The sequence below is a fragment of the Varroa destructor genome, unplaced genomic scaffold (assembly GCF_002443255.2).
Source record: "Varroa destructor unplaced genomic scaffold, Vdes_3.0 BEIS01000005.1, whole genome shotgun sequence".
Classification (NCBI taxonomy): domain Eukaryota; kingdom Metazoa; phylum Arthropoda; class Arachnida; order Mesostigmata; family Varroidae; genus Varroa; species Varroa destructor.
Window position 1 is genome coordinate 1,251,487 of NW_019211458.1, and position 21,031 is coordinate 1,272,517.

Sequence of the window (21,031 nt, forward strand, 5' to 3'; positions counted from 1 at the left end):
TTCATGCAATAACTGACTAGACTATATTAAGCATCTATCTAGAACAAGAATTATCATATAAATGAAACTAAAACGCTCTCCGAGCATCTGCCGAGACTGCATATTGGCCAGCGTAGCAAAGCATTTTTTTTGATAGTTTTTAACAGTCTCGTAACTGCCCTAAGTGGTATTTGCCCGAGGATTTCTCTACCCAAATAGTACTAAAGGAGGCAGGCTTACCGTTGTCTTACCATGACAAGCTTGTACATTTGCATCCGCTGCTGAATTATTCAGATGATTCAGAATATTCAGACAGATCACGATGGTTAATCGCAAAAGGTAGCGCTATAACTGTCTGCTCTCTATGTAGTTATGACAGTCTCAGACGATTTCGCGATGTTATTTTAGGTAAACGGTTACCGTTATGGCTTTGTGGGTAGCGTTGTTGTAAATGCAACGTAAAGAGTAAATGTAAGAACGGGCAACGGGTGAAGCTAGTCTCTAAAGAAATCTTCCGTAACGCAGGTCTTGTACAAGCATTTAAAAGGTTAAATTACCATATTAGCGAAATATTAATCTGACGATTTTCGGGCTAGGGTTTATCGCAACTGGGGGCACCTAAATGGCGCTAGAGCACCCTTAAACGAGGCACTGGCCAACAAGCAAGCTGGGTTTAAATAGGATTCGCCCTAAAAGATGCCCACCCGTTGCGCCCGGGACTGAGCTCGTCTCCACAGCAAATTAATGATATCAAAGAGCTAACTATTACGGCCGCAATAACACACGTATCGAAGAACTGATACTTCGCAAATAAAGTCTTTCTCCCCACTAAAAGATATTTTATTTCAAATCATATTGCTATTCTTGTCTCCACTGGCCACGTACGTTTCATTTTTAAGTTACGTACCCCTTGAGTTGACATTTACATCATCTGCAATGCTTCGCCGATGACAGGTAGTTATTTCCCTATACTACCCAAGTCTTCTCCTAGAATAGACGCTTTGCCACACTAGATCTGGAAACATAATTCAAGGTTTTTGTTTCCTAATCTTTAGTTAGTAATTAGCCGTGGTAACTACGTTTGCTTCTTTGCCGTGACAGTTATTCTACACCCCAATGCAGAGTACCATTGTCAAGCATTTAGAAATGGTACAGCACGCCTATCTGGTTCTCAGAAACGTACTAAATATGGCCTAAAATACAATATTAATTGTGATACTATTTAAAAAAAAGATCTCGGTCAAAATTAGGTGAACGCTCGCGTATAATCGGCACGCTGTTCCTGTATATGCCCTTGTGCCAGACCATAAACCTTTTTGAACTTGTTTATAAGAGAACGATATCTAAAATTAGCGAAGTTGCAAGTTGAATTTTTTTATCGGGCCAATTTATATTGGGAAATTGGTTAAAGATCATTTTGTGTATCTGCTGCAGACGGATGCATAACTCTGACATCTAGAATGCTCTTCAATAACTCGCACTTTGTGATTGTGGCTTCAATGACGTCGTTGTTGGTAGTTGCATGTCTGACCCATGGCTTATGCAGATATGGTATACATTGTCTTACAGCAAACACACACACACCCCACGTAATTAGTAAACATTTATCAAGACACTAAGCGTAAATTATTTCGAAATGTTTATGAGTGTTATTCTTGTCCTATATTATTGTATAACCTTTTCCTGAGTGAATTCATCGTATGTGATGATAGTCAAAAGTAAGTTGCGGATAGAAATGCCAATACGACATAATCAACCTGATGAAACATACCTGGAATTGTTTGTTTCGGAAGGGGCGGCTTAACCCTTTCATTGGTTATTCGATTCATGAGCGTTAAAAAACGCTGTGGCACAAGTTTATTTCGACTCATACTGGTAAACAATTAGTTACTCGAACTACGTTTAGGTGTTACTAATGGAAACTTCACAAAACTGTTGTCATATCCACGCCATTTTCACTATTACTATTTAATCACGATAGAAACACCGCCAGACACATCGTCGTGTTTACATGTCGGACAAGCCATTACTGTTACAACAGAGACAATAACCCATGAGCTGTTATTGCACCCAGCAAATTATTCGAGTTTTACGTCTTGTATTTAGGCCGTTAGGCATCGGTGCAGACGACTAATTCTTTATAGATCACAGTGCACTTCGGGCCATCGCAGGCGACGACTGTTCAGTGAATCTATAGCTGCACTCAGGTTAAGCACGAGCTATGCAGTGCCCAAAAGCCACTTTAGCGACAGGTCACCGTCGACAGAACGCTCATGTACAGGTCTAACGTGACCGCCTTTACAGTTTGTGGGCTATACCCACACATTAGTTACATGTTGGACACGGCATTGAGTCCACTCTGCATCACGTGGTCAACAATGGAACAAATGGTCACCGTCAATGTTAAGCGGCAAACGCGTGCAATGTTAGAGAGATGCCGCGACCGAATTTTTCGGCACCGAACCGTGGTGCTTGACAAAGGAGAACTACTCCGTTATAAATCTAGTCGAGGCAGAACGACACCGATGAGCAGAATACGTTTGCAACCAGGGTACAACAAAAAGAGGAAGGGGTAGACTACAACGTGCGAACCGAAAGCGCCCTCATAGTTGCCCTCGTTCTCAGATAAATAGAATTTTTGCCCCTTCACAAACAAATGCTACACTCGCTATCCAGTAGTTGAACTATAGTAATAATAATAATAATAATAACACATTTGTTTACTTACTCGCTCAGATCTTTTGCTGGCCAACTTATGCATTAGGTTGCCGACTCAAGATTTAATCGTTCAGTGTTCTGACGTTCACATAAAGGATGAAGAATATACAGCTGATTGCATTAGATAAAAGCGAAAATGTAGTTACGCATTCGAGTAAAAGATAGAATGTTTACTATCATTGCTTTGGTAGCAACCAACAAAAAACAAAAGATAGCTTTCTATATTTAAAAAGGAACTGACTGACTAACACTAGAATACCTTCTATAGATTAAGCAGTAAGCACATAGATGTGTTCGGCTGCCGCTGACACTGCAACGACGTTTGCAGTAAACGACGACGAGGGCGACAATGATCATCAGAACCATGTCCTGCTGGCTGTGCATCTGTGCTTAATTGTAAATAGAAGAACGTGCTGGAAGCACGAGAAAGCACACTGTGGCCCCAACTAGACGGGTGATCGATTGTATTCAACAGATAAAAACACATGTACACAAAAATAGAAACGACACGTTCTCTTTTGGCGGTATCGCACCGATTGTGTCAGTTGTTGCTCCGTATTTGGACCCTTCGGGCCTACGGAACGACTCTGAATGAGTGACGTCGGACGGCCGGCGAGCGCCACGTTTTGCGTACGCAATGGGCATCTCTCTCTCTCTCTCTCTCCCGTCTCGCTCTCGCTGACCCTGGTCCTAACTCTCGCCCTGTCTCTCACTACTAGTTCCTTCTAGTGTGTGCGAGTACTGTAGAACGACGACTGCTGCATCATCGCGCTCAACGACAGAAACTGTAGTAGAGATCAGTGCAGGTCTATTCTATTTAAATCTATAGCTGGTGCACTGCTTGCGGCGTATGGACACCACTGCGTGTCTGTCAAGGTTAACCCAACGGGAGTATTGCTTCTTTGTCTATATATATACCTATATAACATAGGTGTTTGTAGCATACGTATGTATATGTATCCGTCTGTATGTGTATATGTACCTGGCTGACTAGATGTTTATGAGTGTGAGGGTGTTTGTCACCCCATCGTGAGGGGAGGGCCCCACATTTTTGCAGTAGGGGCGAAGGCCGAGTTAACAAAAGAGCAGCATAAGGATGTGGGTCGTGCTCTAGTAAGTGCGCTATTCAGTGGCGGTAACGGATTCGCGTCCGGCCGCCAACGGGCGCCGTCCACAATCATAATCCGCTATGCTAGTCACGGATCATCCGCACTAGACCGGCTGAGTTGCAAGCCGACGTGTGGACGCATTCAGCCGTCAAGACAGCAGCAGTAGGGTAAACCGATCAGATATGCCCCCGATTGACAACAACAATACCGTCAAGGATACAGGAAACACATAGATACCTAAGGACAGACAATGTAGATACAGCTCTGCGTTACACAAAGGTAGGGATTGACCACGAGCGGAGAAAAGGGTTTTGGAGGATAGTGGAGAACAGGGGTAATGACTTCTAGCGCAGAAAAGAAAATTAGATGCACATGCAAACTTAGCACAGTAATGGCAACTCAGTTAAAACGGGCGACGATTTGGAACTGGTGATCAAGTATTTACGAAGCATTGGAGGTAAGACGTGGGACTGGGTATATAAGTGTTCCTATCACGAATGCCCTCCGGCGCCACTTGTCTGACCTTTTTCTATCTGATGACGGCGTGCGCACAAAAGAAACAACGAAAAACGTTGTATACTCGATCACAACGACGATTGATATTTCAGTAAACAATGGCCTTCTCGTACGTAGAGAAACGAATTACTAGAGACGACCTTGTATCCGACGTTGCTCATGTGAGCATACAAAACTTACAGGTCTACGTATATACATACAAAGATTGGTGTTGTCCACCAAGCTGCAAATGGAGAGCGGGAATTATGATCGGCTCCACACTATAGGCTCTATTTTCCTGCCATTTTGATGCGTTCAATGTGCATTCAACATAGCCCAAGTTGTCGATGTTGCCCGAATAAAGGACGCGTCAACACTTTTGAAGGATAATTTTCGAATCCAGTGAACTGGGTTATTATCGAGAGTTGGCAGCGATGGAAAGGTGACTTCGTAAGTGCTCTAGCTACTTAGCACACAATGGATAATGATAGTGATTAATAATAGGTAAAATTCTGATTCAAGCTTGCTTTATTTCCGTTGAAGTGATGAATGGAACCGGCGAAAATCTCCTACGTCAATATCAACCGCTGTGGCAAAAAATAGCTCTTCCTTGCGTTCATCATCCTACGTATACGTAGAAATGCCCAAAGATCATTCGATTGTCCAATAGATTTACAACCTTAGTAAAATTTCACATGTATGAAGCATGTCATACTGCGCGGGCTCGCAATTTTGCTCATCACTCTGTTATAATGAACAGTGCCTATTTCACTTGAAACGTACTTGGCAAAGTACGATTGTGGTTTAGCTATGACAACAGGAAGCACGCTTCTAATGGCGGAACCATCTTGATGATTTTTGTGTGCTCCTGTTGTAGCAGCAGCAGCAGCATTAGGTGGAATTGCCTTACGTCTAGTAATAACCATGGTTATATAAAACACTAGTTTGGAACACATATTGCTACAATGTTTTCTCAGATTCGTCTAATACCGTTAATCATGCCACATGTATTAGTCAATTAACTGGTTTAGCAATTAATCAATACATCAGACCTGCACCGAACTTAAAAATTGTACTTCAGTAACTGGAAAACTATTGGTTTTATATAACATGATGTATTAATCCATTTATGTTTCTCATGAATGGGGTAGCTTGCTTTGCAGCTCTGACGCGTCTATTACGATTCACTTCAATTCCCCCAAGTGCTAAATAGCTGCAGCATAAATGTTAGTTTATTTAAAGCTCTTTTTAGTGAAATTTCAATACCCGTTTCGTACTAACGCTGGGATATAATGAATGCCTAACAGCATTCATTTACACAAATTGTATAATATTGATGTGGCATCAACCCTTATTTTATGGCTATTACAAGTAGCAACCATCCATTCTCGATATTACACGTTTTACAGTATACGTGAGTTGTCCCCGTAAAAATTGTATAGCGGTTTCTTTTTGTTTCTATAGGCGCTAAGCACTTGTGTCCTGCATACCAAAAACATCAATAGCCGTATTGTTTACTTCGGATGGATAAACTATTTAGGAGGAATTTAAATTTTCGCGGTCAAGTAGCGAACGGCGTTCGCCCCGTTCTCCCGCGATTATGCGCCATAACTCGCCCTTCTCTCCTTTTTCGTGTGCTGCGCTTTCTTTAACCTTACGCGAACTCGATCCTTTCCCAGGAGCTACCGTAAAACCTAGAGGTAGTATAAGGCGAGGACTTTAATGAAGTGTGAGACAGAGTTTTGAGTATGAGAAAAAAAAGAGTAAGTAGCATATAGAAGAGTACAACGAGCGTCGTAAAATGAATAGGGACGGGTCATTGAGCTGAGGGAATCTTCCTGCAAAGGAATATTTTTCAGAAAGTATTTACAGTTCAATTTCGCTGTAGGAAATAGACATTATCATCTTAACAAAAGTGGTAGCATGACTCTTCATATATATATATATATACATATATATATATATATACAGCCTACTTCTTTTGGTCTACAGTTATCTAAGCTGAGAAATTTTGTCTCCAAGATAGTAGGGGTAAAATGAAGGCTTAGAAAAGTAAGCTAAAATTAATTACATTCAATAGACCACTCGCTGGTATCGCAACTTAATTTTATCCGGCACTGGACAGATACCATAATTACCAATTGTAGGGTGGTTGTTAGCCAATTTGGTTTTTTCGGCTAACGGCGTAGGCAGGCTGTTAGTATCAACTAAAGAGCTAGTACTCCTATGAGGGTATATATTATCAACTTGAACATTTCTACTTAGTAATGAACAACGTATTGATCTTGAAAAAAAATTCAGATTATGCTATTTTTACTGACGATGCTTCTGTCGGGAATTTCTTTGAATTTACATATTTCGCAACATCGATCATGTCATCATATCAGGTTTTTTGGAGAACAATGGTGTTTTCTGTTCATTGCTTCCGTCTTAGCAATAATTATGCATTTGCTAACAGTCAAGTTTTATATATCGTTTCTCTTAACACATGCTACTGTCGTTGCTCTGTTGTCGAGACCAGAACATTTTACCTTTGTTTTTGGATTTTAAAGATGGGTACGTTGAATTGTCAAAAACACCATTTTCGACACTCAATATTTGTCCTTTACGAAGAGCAAAAAGCTATCGTGAAACCGGAATAGGTATCTTATGTACGGCAAAATTCTCTAACTAGAAGTAATACCACATTTGATCTAAAGATTCTTTTGCGTTCGTTGAAGGCCGATTTGAGCCATTTTTAGCGGACGATAGTCATAGAACACACCCACATTTTTCAGCGAGAACATTAACACTACGAGCAAAAAACATGTCCTGAATTGCTTTTTTAGGTTTTTAAAGTTAAAAAAAAATCTGAATTAAAACAGGCGGGAAAATGCCTTTTTTGACATACGGCATTTTTCAAGTTCGAAGCGAAAGTAAAATTTTCTAATCCACACAAAAAGATAATAACACACCTCAACAACTAAAAAAAGATCTTCCTAAAGCGATGTATCACTTGGCTATCACCGATCTAGGAATTTCGAAAACAATAAATAAAAACCGTCACCGATTTCCAAAAAATTCAAGTTGAGCCAATATTGTGTACTTAAGGCCTGATATATATACGATATAACTTTTACCCATGTATGTGTGACGATGACTACCACAGATACCCCAACAAGAATGAAATATCAAGTCCGTTGCCATGTTTTCATTTTGGAAATAGGCCTTCTTTTGCTGTAAATAACTTCGATTATAATTTGGTTTACTCAAATACCTACCTCTCATTCTAAGCTAAATGGTCTGGTGAAATTGTACAATCATTATAGCGTAAATATAATACAGGTTTAGACTGGGCGCTCAACAGCATTCTGGTAATACTGCTAAAGACTGATATGGTTAGATTAAAAGGCCGATATTTGCAAATGTATATATACGGCAGTAGTGAGACGTAAAACGTAACTACGAAGAGTGACAGTTAAGGGTCGATGACTGGAAGCTGGACGCGAGGCCTGAGGGTGGTCTTTGGTCGGAAATAGCGCTTCCGTTTGAGATTTCGAAATATGCCAAAAGAGTTTTGAGAAGGGGAAAGCTTACACCCAACAGTATTATGACAAGATGTACAACAAAGAAGAGAAGAACTATTACCTGAACACAGAAAGCACATTGTTACCATCGAACCGCCTGAAGGCATAATAGTAAACATTGTAGCTCGTCTAGGATCGACTTTGCCATCTTCATGATTTCTCAGCGCAAACGCATGCAGTCCGCCCGCCGGACGACCAAGGATACATCCCAAATAAGCCATATTGTTATTCTATAACTTGATCAGGTTTTAGCATGTTCGGCGGGACTTGAAACGACTTTACAGTCGTCCGGATGTTAAGTAGAAGTTATACTTTATGGTACACGCTGATATATGCAAGTACGCTTTATCTCTTTATTTTGCATTAAGTGTTAACTAGCAACTAGCTTTGAGCAATAAAGATCACTGCTTACTTAGACTGAAGGGGAAAGGGCTTCTACTATACTAAACAATTATTTTTTTAAAACTAGCGAAACTTTATGTTACTATAGCGCCTAGATTCAAAAATACGACTGAAGAAAGCGCGTATTTTACCGTTACGTTTTGTCAATTATACAGTGTACGGTTCAATCATGTTGTTGAAAAAACCTCTTTGACCGTTTACAACTACTGCTCGGAAATTGACATTTTTTGGAGATACAATATATATCAACGCGGGTGTTAATAGGGTAAGGGTAAAAAAACGTTTATGTGTTTCTAAGACAGCCTTAAGTAGTTCTATAGATCTGTCTGAGAAAGCCTAACCACTTTGAGCTAATCGAGAAGGTGAGCTTTAAAAGCTCTTTATTTTATGAGGATCCTATACATCTGTTCTAAAGTACAATGCAACAGATTTATATGATATAATAATAATTTTTTCTAAACCTGTTTGATAAGCTGTTAACTAGAATTAACCAGTAACAGTCGTCAGTGTCGTAAAACATCTCTCGGCAGAATAGATAACGTGCTCTCTGTATGTATGTGTATATATATATATATATATATATATATATATATATATATATATATATATCTGCCGTTTTAGCTTTCGCAAAAGGGCAAATAATCCTTTCTTTGTAGGGCAGGTAAAGCCATGCATAAGCATTTTGACTTCAACTTTGGCTTTATGTCCAACTTTTTTACACGAAAAGATGTAGGCCTGCCAAAAATGATTTTATCTATACTCCGCCGAGTTAAAAATCTTTGTTCGCATCCAGTGATATGTAGATGCCTTTACTAACCTGCTGCTAAACAGGTAACAGTATATTTACAATTATGTTTAATATTTAAGGTGCCCTTTTTTATACATTTAGCATAGCGCGATTTTGTCCTTTTTGAGTTACTTGTGAAAAAGACATGGACCACACAAGTCTTCTAAAGATATTGGCAAAAAAAAAAGAATCGATAATATTGGACATAGTGCCAATAATAAAGACAAATTAACGATGACAGTTGGTGCCAATCCGAAGATTTCATAAAATTCTATAAATCTTGAAATTAATATCTCAAAGCATTATTATCATAGATATCTGTTGTTTTTTTTTTGTAAGCGCCAATTACCGCTCCCCTTCAATGAGAGTTATTATTGGCAGAGTGAATGTTGTTATGATTTTGATTATAGATCGGATGCATACTGTTCGTCGAAACTTAGAAATGATTCCGTCCATTATAGTCCTTCGGTGTAAAAGACGTCTAATCTTTTTTGGGCTATATCTTTTCGACAGCATCAGCACGTCTGTGTCTTCTGCCTCAGTTCCTCTCGATCTGTGCATGTTCTAGCTATAATGAAACAGTTGTTGCGGTTATACGAGTCCAGTCGTGAACGTTTCGGTAAATTGAGGACGGTATTTTTTTTTTATAGGCGATTTATAAGGCATATCTTTGCCTTCCAGGTCCCTTCTGTATAGTTTCGTCCCTCCACTGTCTACCACTCCTGTGCAGACTGTGGCATTTATGAATGACTGTGATATTTTTTTTGCTCCTAACCCAGCTCTTTGCTCGATAACCATGTATGCTGTATGTAGAAGGCTCGTCATAATCAAGTCTAAGGATTTAGCTCGCCTCATTACACTGCAGCGGTAGGGTCGGACGGGGTAGAGCCGTAAGTGAACAAACCTATCCAAAATAGAATATTACGATAACGGAAAGTTGGATAAGTTCGCAGTACACCGATTTGCGATTCCTTGCATTTATCGGTCATACGAGTACGGATACTTCTTTAATTTGCTGCAATATACAAGATCGGAATAATATAATGTATACTGTATACTACTATATACTATATACTAGACGTATAGTGATACCATCAGTAGTAACATACGATAATACTATAATAAAATACAGAGAAAGTATTTCGAAGAAAATGCAAAGTAACTGCTGATGTTAGTTAATGCGCTAATTTCTTCGAGAGAAACTTGAAGTTACCAATGCAGCCGACGGGTATGCAGCGGTTGGTATCACATCCGATATAAAAATATAATTTTGCAAAGAACTCTGCTATTCCAGCGATCAATATTTACCTCACTCTGTTACATTTCGAATTACAAATATTAGAATAGCAGTATTAATCAAGAGATCATTTCTTACTATGAACAACCTTGGAGAGATAAAATTATAAGATAGTTTTTCAATTCCTGATCTAATAGTTTCGGTTGAATTTTCGAAACTCGCTTGCCGTTTTTTGCTTATGGTAGCCCGACATTTTACATATACAGGCAAATAGTGTAGCCCCGTAAGACCAGATTGATTTGCTAAAGCGGGCTTCTTCCAGTTGGTGACAAAATTGTTGATTGTTGTAAAATCCGACCGGACCACATAACCGCATTGGCGAAATTAAGTAACAGCACACAATAGCGGTTAGTTGGTTTGCCCGGTAGTTGGTTGCCCGGAGGCTTTTGTGGGTTATTTTTTTTTCAACACATATAGAGTTCAACTATGTCAAATGCATTCCACTTGAGCCTAGGCAACATTGAAGGGTACGTACACCTACATTGCGGGGATCCTGTTGAACCTTTCTATTGGTACGCCTTATACCTGCGCACTTGATATATATCATCAAGCTTTTTCCAAAAGCAAATCATTGAGCAGTGGTTCTTTAAATTCTAGTAAATTTCAGGACTTCATTATAAGTTATACTCACAACAGTTTTCATCGGTCGTGCTTGACGCTCAACTGCTCACCGAAACGGCTCGTAACTGCCCATAAGGGACAGGGACCTCTTCAAAGTTAACTTGTGTCTTGTTTATTATCGGTTGCATTTTGTATATTTGTTAAAAACGATACGTTGTATACATTACTAATTACGAAGGGACGAAGCGATAGAGGTTTAAAAAATGGTGTAGACCGACTGAAAGAAATGTATGCCCGGTAGTAGTGTACCTTGATTTCGTTTCGTTGCATTCTGTTACATTCATGGAAAGGTGCGTATCGTTAACGTTACGTATCTATTGATATGTTAGGGTGTTTAATCACAGAAGACCCACGTACGTTTTTATCATCGTAAATAGTCACTAGTATCACTGCACAACACACAAATAAAGCACAGTGAAGTGGCTGGAAACAATTTTCACAAAACAAATAAGACTCGAGAATTAATATTTCATCAGCAATGGACACAAGTCTACCTCTAGTTCGAATATATATATATATAATTAATTCAAGTTAAAATAGTCACTAGAAGCACTCGCCGCCAAGAGGGCAAAAGATAAGCCCACTTTTTCATCTTGCTTACCAAGCAGCGTAATTGTAACAATAGCATTCTTCCGGTACACTCGATATCGGCATATACCGAAATCAGGTTTACTTGTTCATATAGACGTCATCGACAGCATAGGGCTTGCCTTCGTTCCTTTCTGGCAGGTAAGACTGGGTGGGTACCTTGCTGCTCCTTAAGGTGGAAACTGGCTGTTTGTAAATATGTTTGTGTGTGTTGACTGACTTGTTCTGTCCTTTCGACAGTAGCCTCCCCCGTTGAACGTCGACATACAAATATATACACGAGCAGGTAATTCATTTTTGTGAGAAGTATTGATATTCGTAAGTCCTGTTTCGTCTTTCAGTGCCGCAAAAGTCTATTTGCTACAGTCTAATATGCCACTCACGCACCTTCATCCGACCTAATTTTTTAGGACAAAGAGGTCAAGCGCGTCTGATTATATCACAGCGGACCACGTAGGCAGCTCCTGCTTCACAGTTCTTCAACGGCGCGGACGACGAAAAGGAAAATAGCGCAGACACGGAGTTTATTCAGCAGTTAGGCTAAAAACGTAACTGTATCAGTCCGTCTTTACCGCTCGTCCAATCAACGTCAGAATACTCTGATGATGCGACAAAAAGCGCTATAAGGCACTTTTGTAAAAAATACCAATTAGTGACCGGCCCGGCTTGCTTACACACTTACACTAACCCGCAGAAAGACATAGAAACGTATAGAGGATAACACTTATAGAAATAGCGGTACCGTCGCGACAATGAGTAGCAGACATCTCAATTTATATGTAAATGAAATCTGGAGTAAACGAATCGTTTTTGTCGCGGGTCACAAGTGATAAATTCTACTTATTGTTGTTACTCCCTTGCCTTACGATAGGTGTTTAATAAATGATCGATGTTCCCAAAGGCCGCGATATAATAGCGTATATAAATCACACACGAAACTATATAGGAGATAAAGGAAAGCCGTACAAGGCGTGTCTATATTTACACTTGATAGGCACACGCATGTGTTTACTACGTATACAGAGTACAGGATAACTTTAATAAACTAATTAATTGACTAAAAAATAAACCTGAACCTCTGTGCGTGATATTTATGATTTTACACAATTTCCACAAACCGCATATGGCTCAGCGTGAAACATCTTGGGATAGCATTGCGATAAAGTTTGATACCGACTCATATCGAATCTTCCACAGATAAGAGAAACACTGTATCTCTTAGTTATTTTCTTAATGATCTATTATAAACTGCATTTGTTCTGCAAAACTTATTTCATGTTCTAAAAACACTAATAGTATTAGCGTTTTTTTTTTTTTTTGTACGGGCACTCATAACGAAGACATGAATCCTTAATCGAAAATACGTCTTCTATAAAACAAAGTTTTAGAAAAGTCAATCTTATTTAACGAATGATGTTTATGGTTGGGGGGTTGGGGGAAAAATTATTCGTCTGCAGGTTCAGGTGAAGCATGTGTTCCCCCTATGTTTGTCTTATAGGCTCTGAATTACCAAATAAAGTACTTGATATAACATGTTTATTTAAACTATAGTAGTGTATTTATCTACACAAACACACCTACGCAGAGGTAAACGGGCAGCATTTGATTTTCTAGTGGCATTGCACGCTGGCAAGCAACTAAAGCAAGTTACACGGGCACTGCGGCCTTTTCACTAGACTGTCCCATGGTAAAAATGACATATTGAAAGGCTTCACTCATCTTTATTTAGTAATAATAAAATGATTTTGCTTTATAATTCCCCATATTTCCAGGCTAATCGGCAACTTGAAGAAATACTAAACATTTATTTGTCGTTATCGTGCCACGTAATTGGTGAACACTCATAACAAAGAAGGAGGAGAACTGTTAAGCTGATCGAAGAGTAGAACCTTTCGCTTTTTGCCAAGACTGAACTCCACATTTATGGATAACTTGATCTGCCAGCGGGATTTGCCAATTCCTAGTTGAAAGTTTGCATATTTAGGTAAAACGTAGTAACTCAGTGTATGTCCTGCCCGGAGTAGGATTGTAGAAGGCAACCCCACAGGTGTAGGTGCCGAGGGAGATCTTAGGGGGAAAAAGTGATACTGAGCACTACATACACGTCCATTGCTATCGCTAACCGCGGGTACACTGGCAACGGAAGACAACGTTGACTGGCTCCGTTGACAGGGTAAAAATGGTCTAAAAACAGTGTAGTCAGCCTACGTACACAGTCTCATACACGTCACGTCAATATAGCAGCGACATCATTACTCCTACATATTTCCTAATGACGCTTTTTAGGGACCGACTGTTCCCCATTTATCCAAAGGAAATCATAAGCATCGTGCGATGCAACTCTATAGAGCTATAAAGTATAGATTTGAAGAAAAGGCCCGCCAAATAGAACATTGGTGGTTTTTCAGATGGATGTTAGTTTCTGTGATATTCAAATAGATACTGATAAATACCTTAATAGCGTACGCTGTATCTAAACAGGTATATAGTTTTTTTTTCTTTTTCTCTAGACAGGTCTAATTTTTAAAATCAAACATTTACATTTCAGAATTGCGGCTTTCAAGGCATGGAGAACGGCGGGTCTCCATATAATAAGTGACCGGCTACCCCTAGGATTGCACTCTCATTGATTCGACGCTCGACTCATGAAAGCCTGAGATAGAACTGTTTCAGGGAAACGGTTTTTGCATAACAAGACTAAGTTAAGTACCTATTGCTCGCTCCTAGTTATGCATATTAAGTTCGACGTAGACGAAACGTGCGCTTTTCTTATCAGAACATCTGTGAGATTTCCTAATTGCAATGAACGACTACAGCCTTTCACAGAGTACGCAGCGGCTGTAAACATCTACAGGAATCTTTAGTGTCTAATTAGCTTGAGTCAGAGTAGAGGCCAATGCCACAGGACTTCGCAGGACAATATTTTTTCGCTGATCTGCTAAAAAGCTTCTCTAATTGCAGAGTAAGATTAGTAGTATTCATATGTTTATACCAATTAACCTAGGAGTAATTGAGATTTGTACCGACTATTGCTGTTCAATTGGCAAAAATTGAGAGTCATCTATTCCCTTCTCGGTACGATACATGCTTAACCGGCGTCGTATCTAAGGGGTGCGAACGACGAAGTAAGAGTATAAGTTACATGGGAGAGTAAAAACTGCTAGTCCATTTCGTCCCATTCTTCCTTAACTCAACTTTATTGACATTTTGAAGTTCTAATGCAGTACGAAATAAAAGGGGCTTCACAAATCTTTATTGTGCGAACGATTTATAAAGTTTGTCCTGTGCGATATTTTGCCCTTGACGAAAGGTGGCTTCAGGAAGTACTATTGATTAACGGTGAACAGCCAGAAAACTATAATTACGGTTTCAATCGTCAAAAAATCATTATTACGGCACACCTGTTTTAGCATTGATGTCCTTTTCAAGATGTTCTTCACTGAATGATTATTGTAAGATTCCTTCGAGCTTATTCGTTTAATATTGAAAAGTCATACCCTTTTGGAAAGTATAACACTGCTCAAAAATAAAGAGCTCGTTCCAATGCAATGCTTGATTGCATTGGAAACTGATTACGATCGCAATAAAACTAGTAACGGTCATACGAATACGCGACATAGTGATCAACACCTGATACATCCGAAACGGTCCAGTAGCACGAAAACTTGGGAAATTGGGTTTCCGCTTTCAATATCTTCGAATCAATCGAATTCCGCTTTTAAACCATATTTTTTTATTGCGAAAGATTGCGATGTAAGGCGTGAGACTCGAGACCAGACCCTTAAATAAGCAGTTAGCGATAATTGAAGGTACGCGCCCCCGAAGTGAATTGACAACTTGGTAGCCTTAGCTACCACGAAGCGGTCCGACGATACTGTCATACAAAAGAGTTCGTTCAATCCCAACACATATTTTAATAGTTGATGTATGAAGAAATTCAATCTAGGTAATCGTTGGCATAAGACCGTTATTTGTAGGGCAAGGGGACGAGTAACGCACAGAAACATAGCGAGCGCGTATATTCATCTAAATAACAGGCCATCAGAAGGCCAATACCCAATTACTACATAATTCTTTTTCATATATGTTCGTTGTTCTCATTTCTTTTCAGCGCGTGATGTCACATATAATAAGATTGATTAAACAAAATAAATAAAAAGGTGCGTACGAACGTTTTACTCAGTTGGCAAAAGCTAACTGGCAAAAATAACGTTCAATTCCTCTATACAGTATAAGATGGCGCGCTATTGGCACTCACCTGATTCAGGGAACGGTTCGTTCTTGCGTGGAACTGAACGTGGCATTCGAAACACGCGGGAAAAGCCTGTCAACATGGACGCCAGTGCCATATGCTCAGTTATATCGGTGACCCGATCACCGTTGTGGATAGCTCCTTACCTCCCACACAATGACAGTGTGACTGTAGGCTTGTAGTTAATACACTGGCACTGGCACCTCGGTCATCGTACAAGCAGTTCGTCGTGTTACAATAATAGCAACTGATGTGATAGTGAGATGGCCGGCCCTTACCAAAGCGGCCATATAATTGTCACTACTTTGTTAGCGTCGACAGGTTTCCACCGTTCACCTTGTATATAAGAGAGACTGCGAGATAAAGTAGGCCATAATGGGTAGACTTAACAACTCAAAAACACTAGCTAAACACCGGTAGCGCACAATGTTTCGTAGTATCAGCGTCGAGCTTCTTCTCCTGCATAGAACGTATAGTAGTCTACTGCCGTTGATACTTCGTGCTAGTTGCGGTTCGTTAGCTTTTTGTTGGGAGAGAACGTAAGCATTTTCAGCAAAGAAGATTTATAGAAAATTACCAGTCACTCAGTCGTGTGTTGGGCCGCCCTTTATTCCTAGGTACGAGCCATTGTTACGTTTGCGTTTAGGTCATTGTTTAGCGGATTCGAATGAAAGGAAAAGGCCAGCAAAAACATTTGAACACAATGAAGGTTGCAAACTAAGAGATCGAGGCCGAACTCGCCAGTTTTGTGACAGGCTCGAGCACCGACTGGGTCTCCCCTGCTTGTTGACGGCCAGGCTGATAGCAGTGACAGCCATGCTGACATAAGTCGCTGACGTGAGATTTACTTAGCCCGAAGAACAAACGGTCAGGTGAATATGATCTATGACGTATGAATTTAATTCTTATGCCTTAACGGATCGCTCCATTCGTTACTTTTTCCTTCACTTATCTGATAAAACAACTGATCGGTTGATAGAAAGCCATAGGATGTGGGTGTGAACGAGTGGAATTTTGAAGTTCGTATTGGATTAGTTGCACCTGGCACCCAACATCATTGTAACTCTCTACTAACTATACGGGTGTCGATGATTAGATCAAAATCTGATTACGACGAGGTTATAGAAATAAAGCAGATAGCTCTGACGATTAGTTCCAGGCGTCGTTAGAGATCATTCGGAACAGAAGAGGCGTGACTAATAACACCAGTTGATATAAACAGGCGGCGATTATAATTATGATCTCAAACGGTCATCAGTATTTATATTTACTTAGTAAACCTGGCAATATTTGTCCAGAAATAAACGTGTGGATAGCTTTTTATTAAGTCGATTTATTGTTTCTCCAAAGCAGGTAAGTAGCTTTCTTTGCAGTAGCCTCAGCTAGGCTAAGGTTGATAATAAAGAGTGATAGATTGGGTAAACATAAAGAAGCCGTTACTGAGACAGCGCTGTTATGTAACGAGGTAATCAGGGTTCCTTCTCAATTTTCCCATGGCAAAAGCCTTATTGTGTAGCTGATAGGACGACTGCCTGTCGAACGACGACATGGTGGTATTTTGCACCCTATAAAAACTAAGCTTGCTAGAAGCCACATATCTTTTTGTTTCCATAGGCACATATTGCATATTCCTACATAACTTCTATGATGGGCAACGAAAGTAACATTAGTGGAAAATATACATCTATTTACGTAGTTGAAAAATAAAATACGCGCCAAAAGATAGCAAAAAGAAAATAGGTCTTTTATGTAGCTTGCATAAACTTCATTTTTTGTTTATCTATAAACTCTTTCTTCTCAGGACAAAGTAAAAGCCTGGCATGGCGCCGTTTCATACTTTAGAATGACGGCATAAGTTGGGTAAAATCAGTGCACGTGATACGTGATACGTGATTATATATATATGTATGTATATATATATATATATATATATATATAGTCTTCATTTCCGGAATGAAAGCAGTGATAGCATACGAACGGTGCCTACTGATTGTCGTGTGGGCGACGTGGACGATTTATCGCTAGTCGTTGTTGCTACTGTTTACGTGCTAATGGCGTACTGCTGCCCACATGTCGTTGATGAATAAAAGCTTGGAACGAATTGGATCGCTCCTAGCATTAGCCGAATAGTCAACTCGGGAGCATCTAGCGCCAACTGCGCTTCTTGGCCCGGATATCTCTGATTAGTGCAGTTCATATAGTTTCCTCATGTCCTTTGCTATCTAGCTCCTCGATGGCCTAAACACTCTTCCATCCCAAGTCTTTCTGCTAGCGGTACTGCTTCTGGTAGCCGAAGTAGGGTAGGCCGCTAGCAATAGGAAAGATTGATGATCGTACTAGTTCTCTTAGGGGGCGGATCAGAACGTGTACGAAATGATCATGAACCAATTTGGCACGCATTTACCGTAGGCAGCTGAAGGGTAGGTGCTATACCGTCCAGCAAACCGACCCCTTCTCCATAGGTCCCTCATTTCCCCCGACGTCAATACTGTTGGAAGTAACAGAAACGCCTCATTATTCATTGGACTATCATTTCACCTGCTACTGCTGCTACCATTCCACTAGTACACGTATTCAGCTATTAGTTTCCTGTCGATATACGTGGCATATAATTGTAATAGCTGCGACTGGAATTGCATTTTACTGTAGTCGCTTGTGCCTGTAGAAGCCCTAGCGGAGCCGCGGACCATGTTGATCTCTACCTATCGGTCAAAAATTAGTGCAGTTGCAGAGGCGCAAGTCGGCAGTAATCCCAATAGCGGTTTACAGCTACAAGCAGTAGCAGATCAGGATCAAGATAGGCATTGTTTCTGTTGTTGTTCGAGATGGCTCTAGCAGGAGCAAGTTCAGTATTGACTCCGGAGAGCAAATAACTGAGAAAGAGCATAGCCCAGTAGAATACAAGTGGAGTGGTACTGATCTCGAATGTGTTCGAAGAAACACCCACTCCCGGTCGTATCGCATTGTCATTCGCCTTGTTTGAAACAACCATATTAGTTTTCTGCTCGGCGGTTCACGTTTTTGTGGTTACGGTGTGAATAAGGCACAAATTCTGTCTAGATGTAGGACAAAATAACGGGCGCGGTCCATGCCAGGATCCCGCTACTAGTGCGTGTAGCAAGTACGACGCGAAACACAAGGTCCTGCGGAATTCTGCAGTCACAGATGCATATCTGTATAGGCCTTCCTTTGAAAGTTTTCCAGGCGCAGGAATGTCATCTTTATACCATGTAGACCTATCGAGGATATGCAACACTTTTTCCTAAGTTTTCTCCCATTGCTGGACTGATACTTTAATCATATTGGCCTAGCGTATTGAACACTTCACGGCCATTTGTTTGAAACACACACGAGATGTTCAGACATTTTTGCTGATTGGAATATAGTTTAGGCAATGCAGACGGAAATAACAGAGCTTTGGCATTAATATATATATACATTTGGTAAACATGAGTAGGCCAGAATAAACCAAATTGCACGTTTTGCAATGCATTGAAAATAAAACTGACAGTAATTTATTGCTGTCGTAGTTAAAGCTGGTTGAGTACCAGACGTCTGCCTCCCTCCATGTGACTTAGATGAAGGGGCACAGAATGAGTCATAAGTGGAAAGCGCTGGCCGTATGTGGGTACAATCACAACTATAACAGTGTCTCTAACTTTCCTTCCTAATTTAAAAAAAAAAAACTGATAAAAGTGATAATCGCTTATGAAATAATGGAGGGTTCCATTGGTGTATGCTTTCTCTTCAAGGAAATGCCATGTTACTCTTATTAAATTTTGCTTTTAACGTGGGCCCATAACGATGGCGTGGCACGCGGTCGTAAGGTAGTTTGTGCTAATTTCAAAGCAGAATAAGGATTGTTTTTTATACTGTATATGCATATACAGGAATGTTTTTATACAATAACATCTAATGTCTAGCTGCATATAATGCACAAACCATATAAGCCGATATCAAAACAGCTGCAGTGACATCAACAACTACAGAGATGGCAGCCGATATTCTTAAAAGAACGACCATACGCATCCGAATATTGAATAGATAGGAAATCTCTATTTTTTTTTTTCAAATACACGTTTTTTGGCATTACAAAAGAGTATCGATTGTTTTTCTATGTAGAAGACTCAAGAAATGTGAGCCGCGTCGGATCGGTGTTGAAATCGTATAAAAGCTGGGATGTAATAACAGCAGATATCCTGACATTGTAGGAATACCCCTATTCAACATTAAAAAAGAACGCCTTGAAAGTTAGTAAAATTTGTGAAAAAAATCTAATTTAATTTGTAATTTTTTACGATACAGACACTAGTGGAGTTCAGGCTCGTATTTATGGTTCAGGTGCATTGTTGGAGAAAACGGCCCCGAAATAGTTCCGTCGATTTCGTTCTGGATTCTTCGATGGGAAAGATGCTCCTAATAGGGGGCGATCAATTATCAAAATTATAGCAAAAGTGGTGCAAGATCAACGTGTTCCTGGTCATGCAGTTTTTAAAAAATCCATTATCCAGCACGAAACGGTTTTACATTTGAACCACAAGAGAAGGCTATGTTTTCATTTGCAACACTACAAAGAAACGCTGTGAAACCCAGACATTGTTAAAACGGTTGGCCGCAAATGACGAAAAGTAAGTCACATACAATAATGTACAAACAGAAGAAAAACTGCCTCCACATTCTGTGCCAAAGTTCCGACTGACGCAAAAAAAAATGGTGCCATGTGTTTATTTAGTGTAATGGAAAAGGAATCATGCATTACGAACTGCTGCTTGTTGGCAAAATAATCGATTCGGACGCCTCCTATCAGTAACCAACGATTACAATAGGCCACTGAAAAAAATTGACTGGAACTAGTAAACAGAAAAGGCATCGTTTCTCATTGTGACAATACCAGGCCGAATACCTCTCAAGCTACTCGGCAAAAAATAAGAGAGGTGGGAAGTTTTAAGGCACCCGCCATACAGCTCAGGCCTCATTCCATCAAATTATCATTCATTTCGGTCTTTGCAGGATTCTCCAGACGGCATTAACGGAAGCATCGCTTCTCACTATTTTTACCATAGATGTTCTACAGTGACTAGGTTATGATGCTGCTCGCAAAACAGAAAAAGTCTTCGACCAAAATGGCGCATATTTTGTTTAGTAATATTATTTCAAAATATACATATGATAAAAAAAAAAGACGAATTGCATCAATTTTGATCTAAATGGTTGATA

At 39.9% G+C, this 21,031-nt stretch overlaps 1 protein-coding gene across 15 annotated transcripts in view; it reads right to left on the reverse strand.

Annotated features, from left to right (window-relative positions):
• The window catches only part of LOC111251007 (calsenilin-like), a 108,656-nt gene that overhangs the window by 40,120 nt on the left and 47,505 nt on the right, over positions 1-21,031 (reverse strand). For 6 of the 15 annotated variants that reach the window (XM_086989507.1, XM_086989505.1, XM_086989493.1 and 3 more), the window contains exon 1: positions 1,751-2,727. The exons of 8 other annotated variants lie outside the window; for them this stretch is intronic. In XM_086989507.1, the coding sequence (XP_086845633.1) occupies positions 1,751-1,850 (100 nt within the window). In that variant the 5' untranslated portion in view covers positions 1,851-2,727. Of the gene's footprint in view, positions 1-1,750; positions 2,728-15,820; positions 16,524-21,031 lie in introns of those variants that run through there. One more of the 15 variants, XM_086989497.1, reaches the window with a different exon arrangement.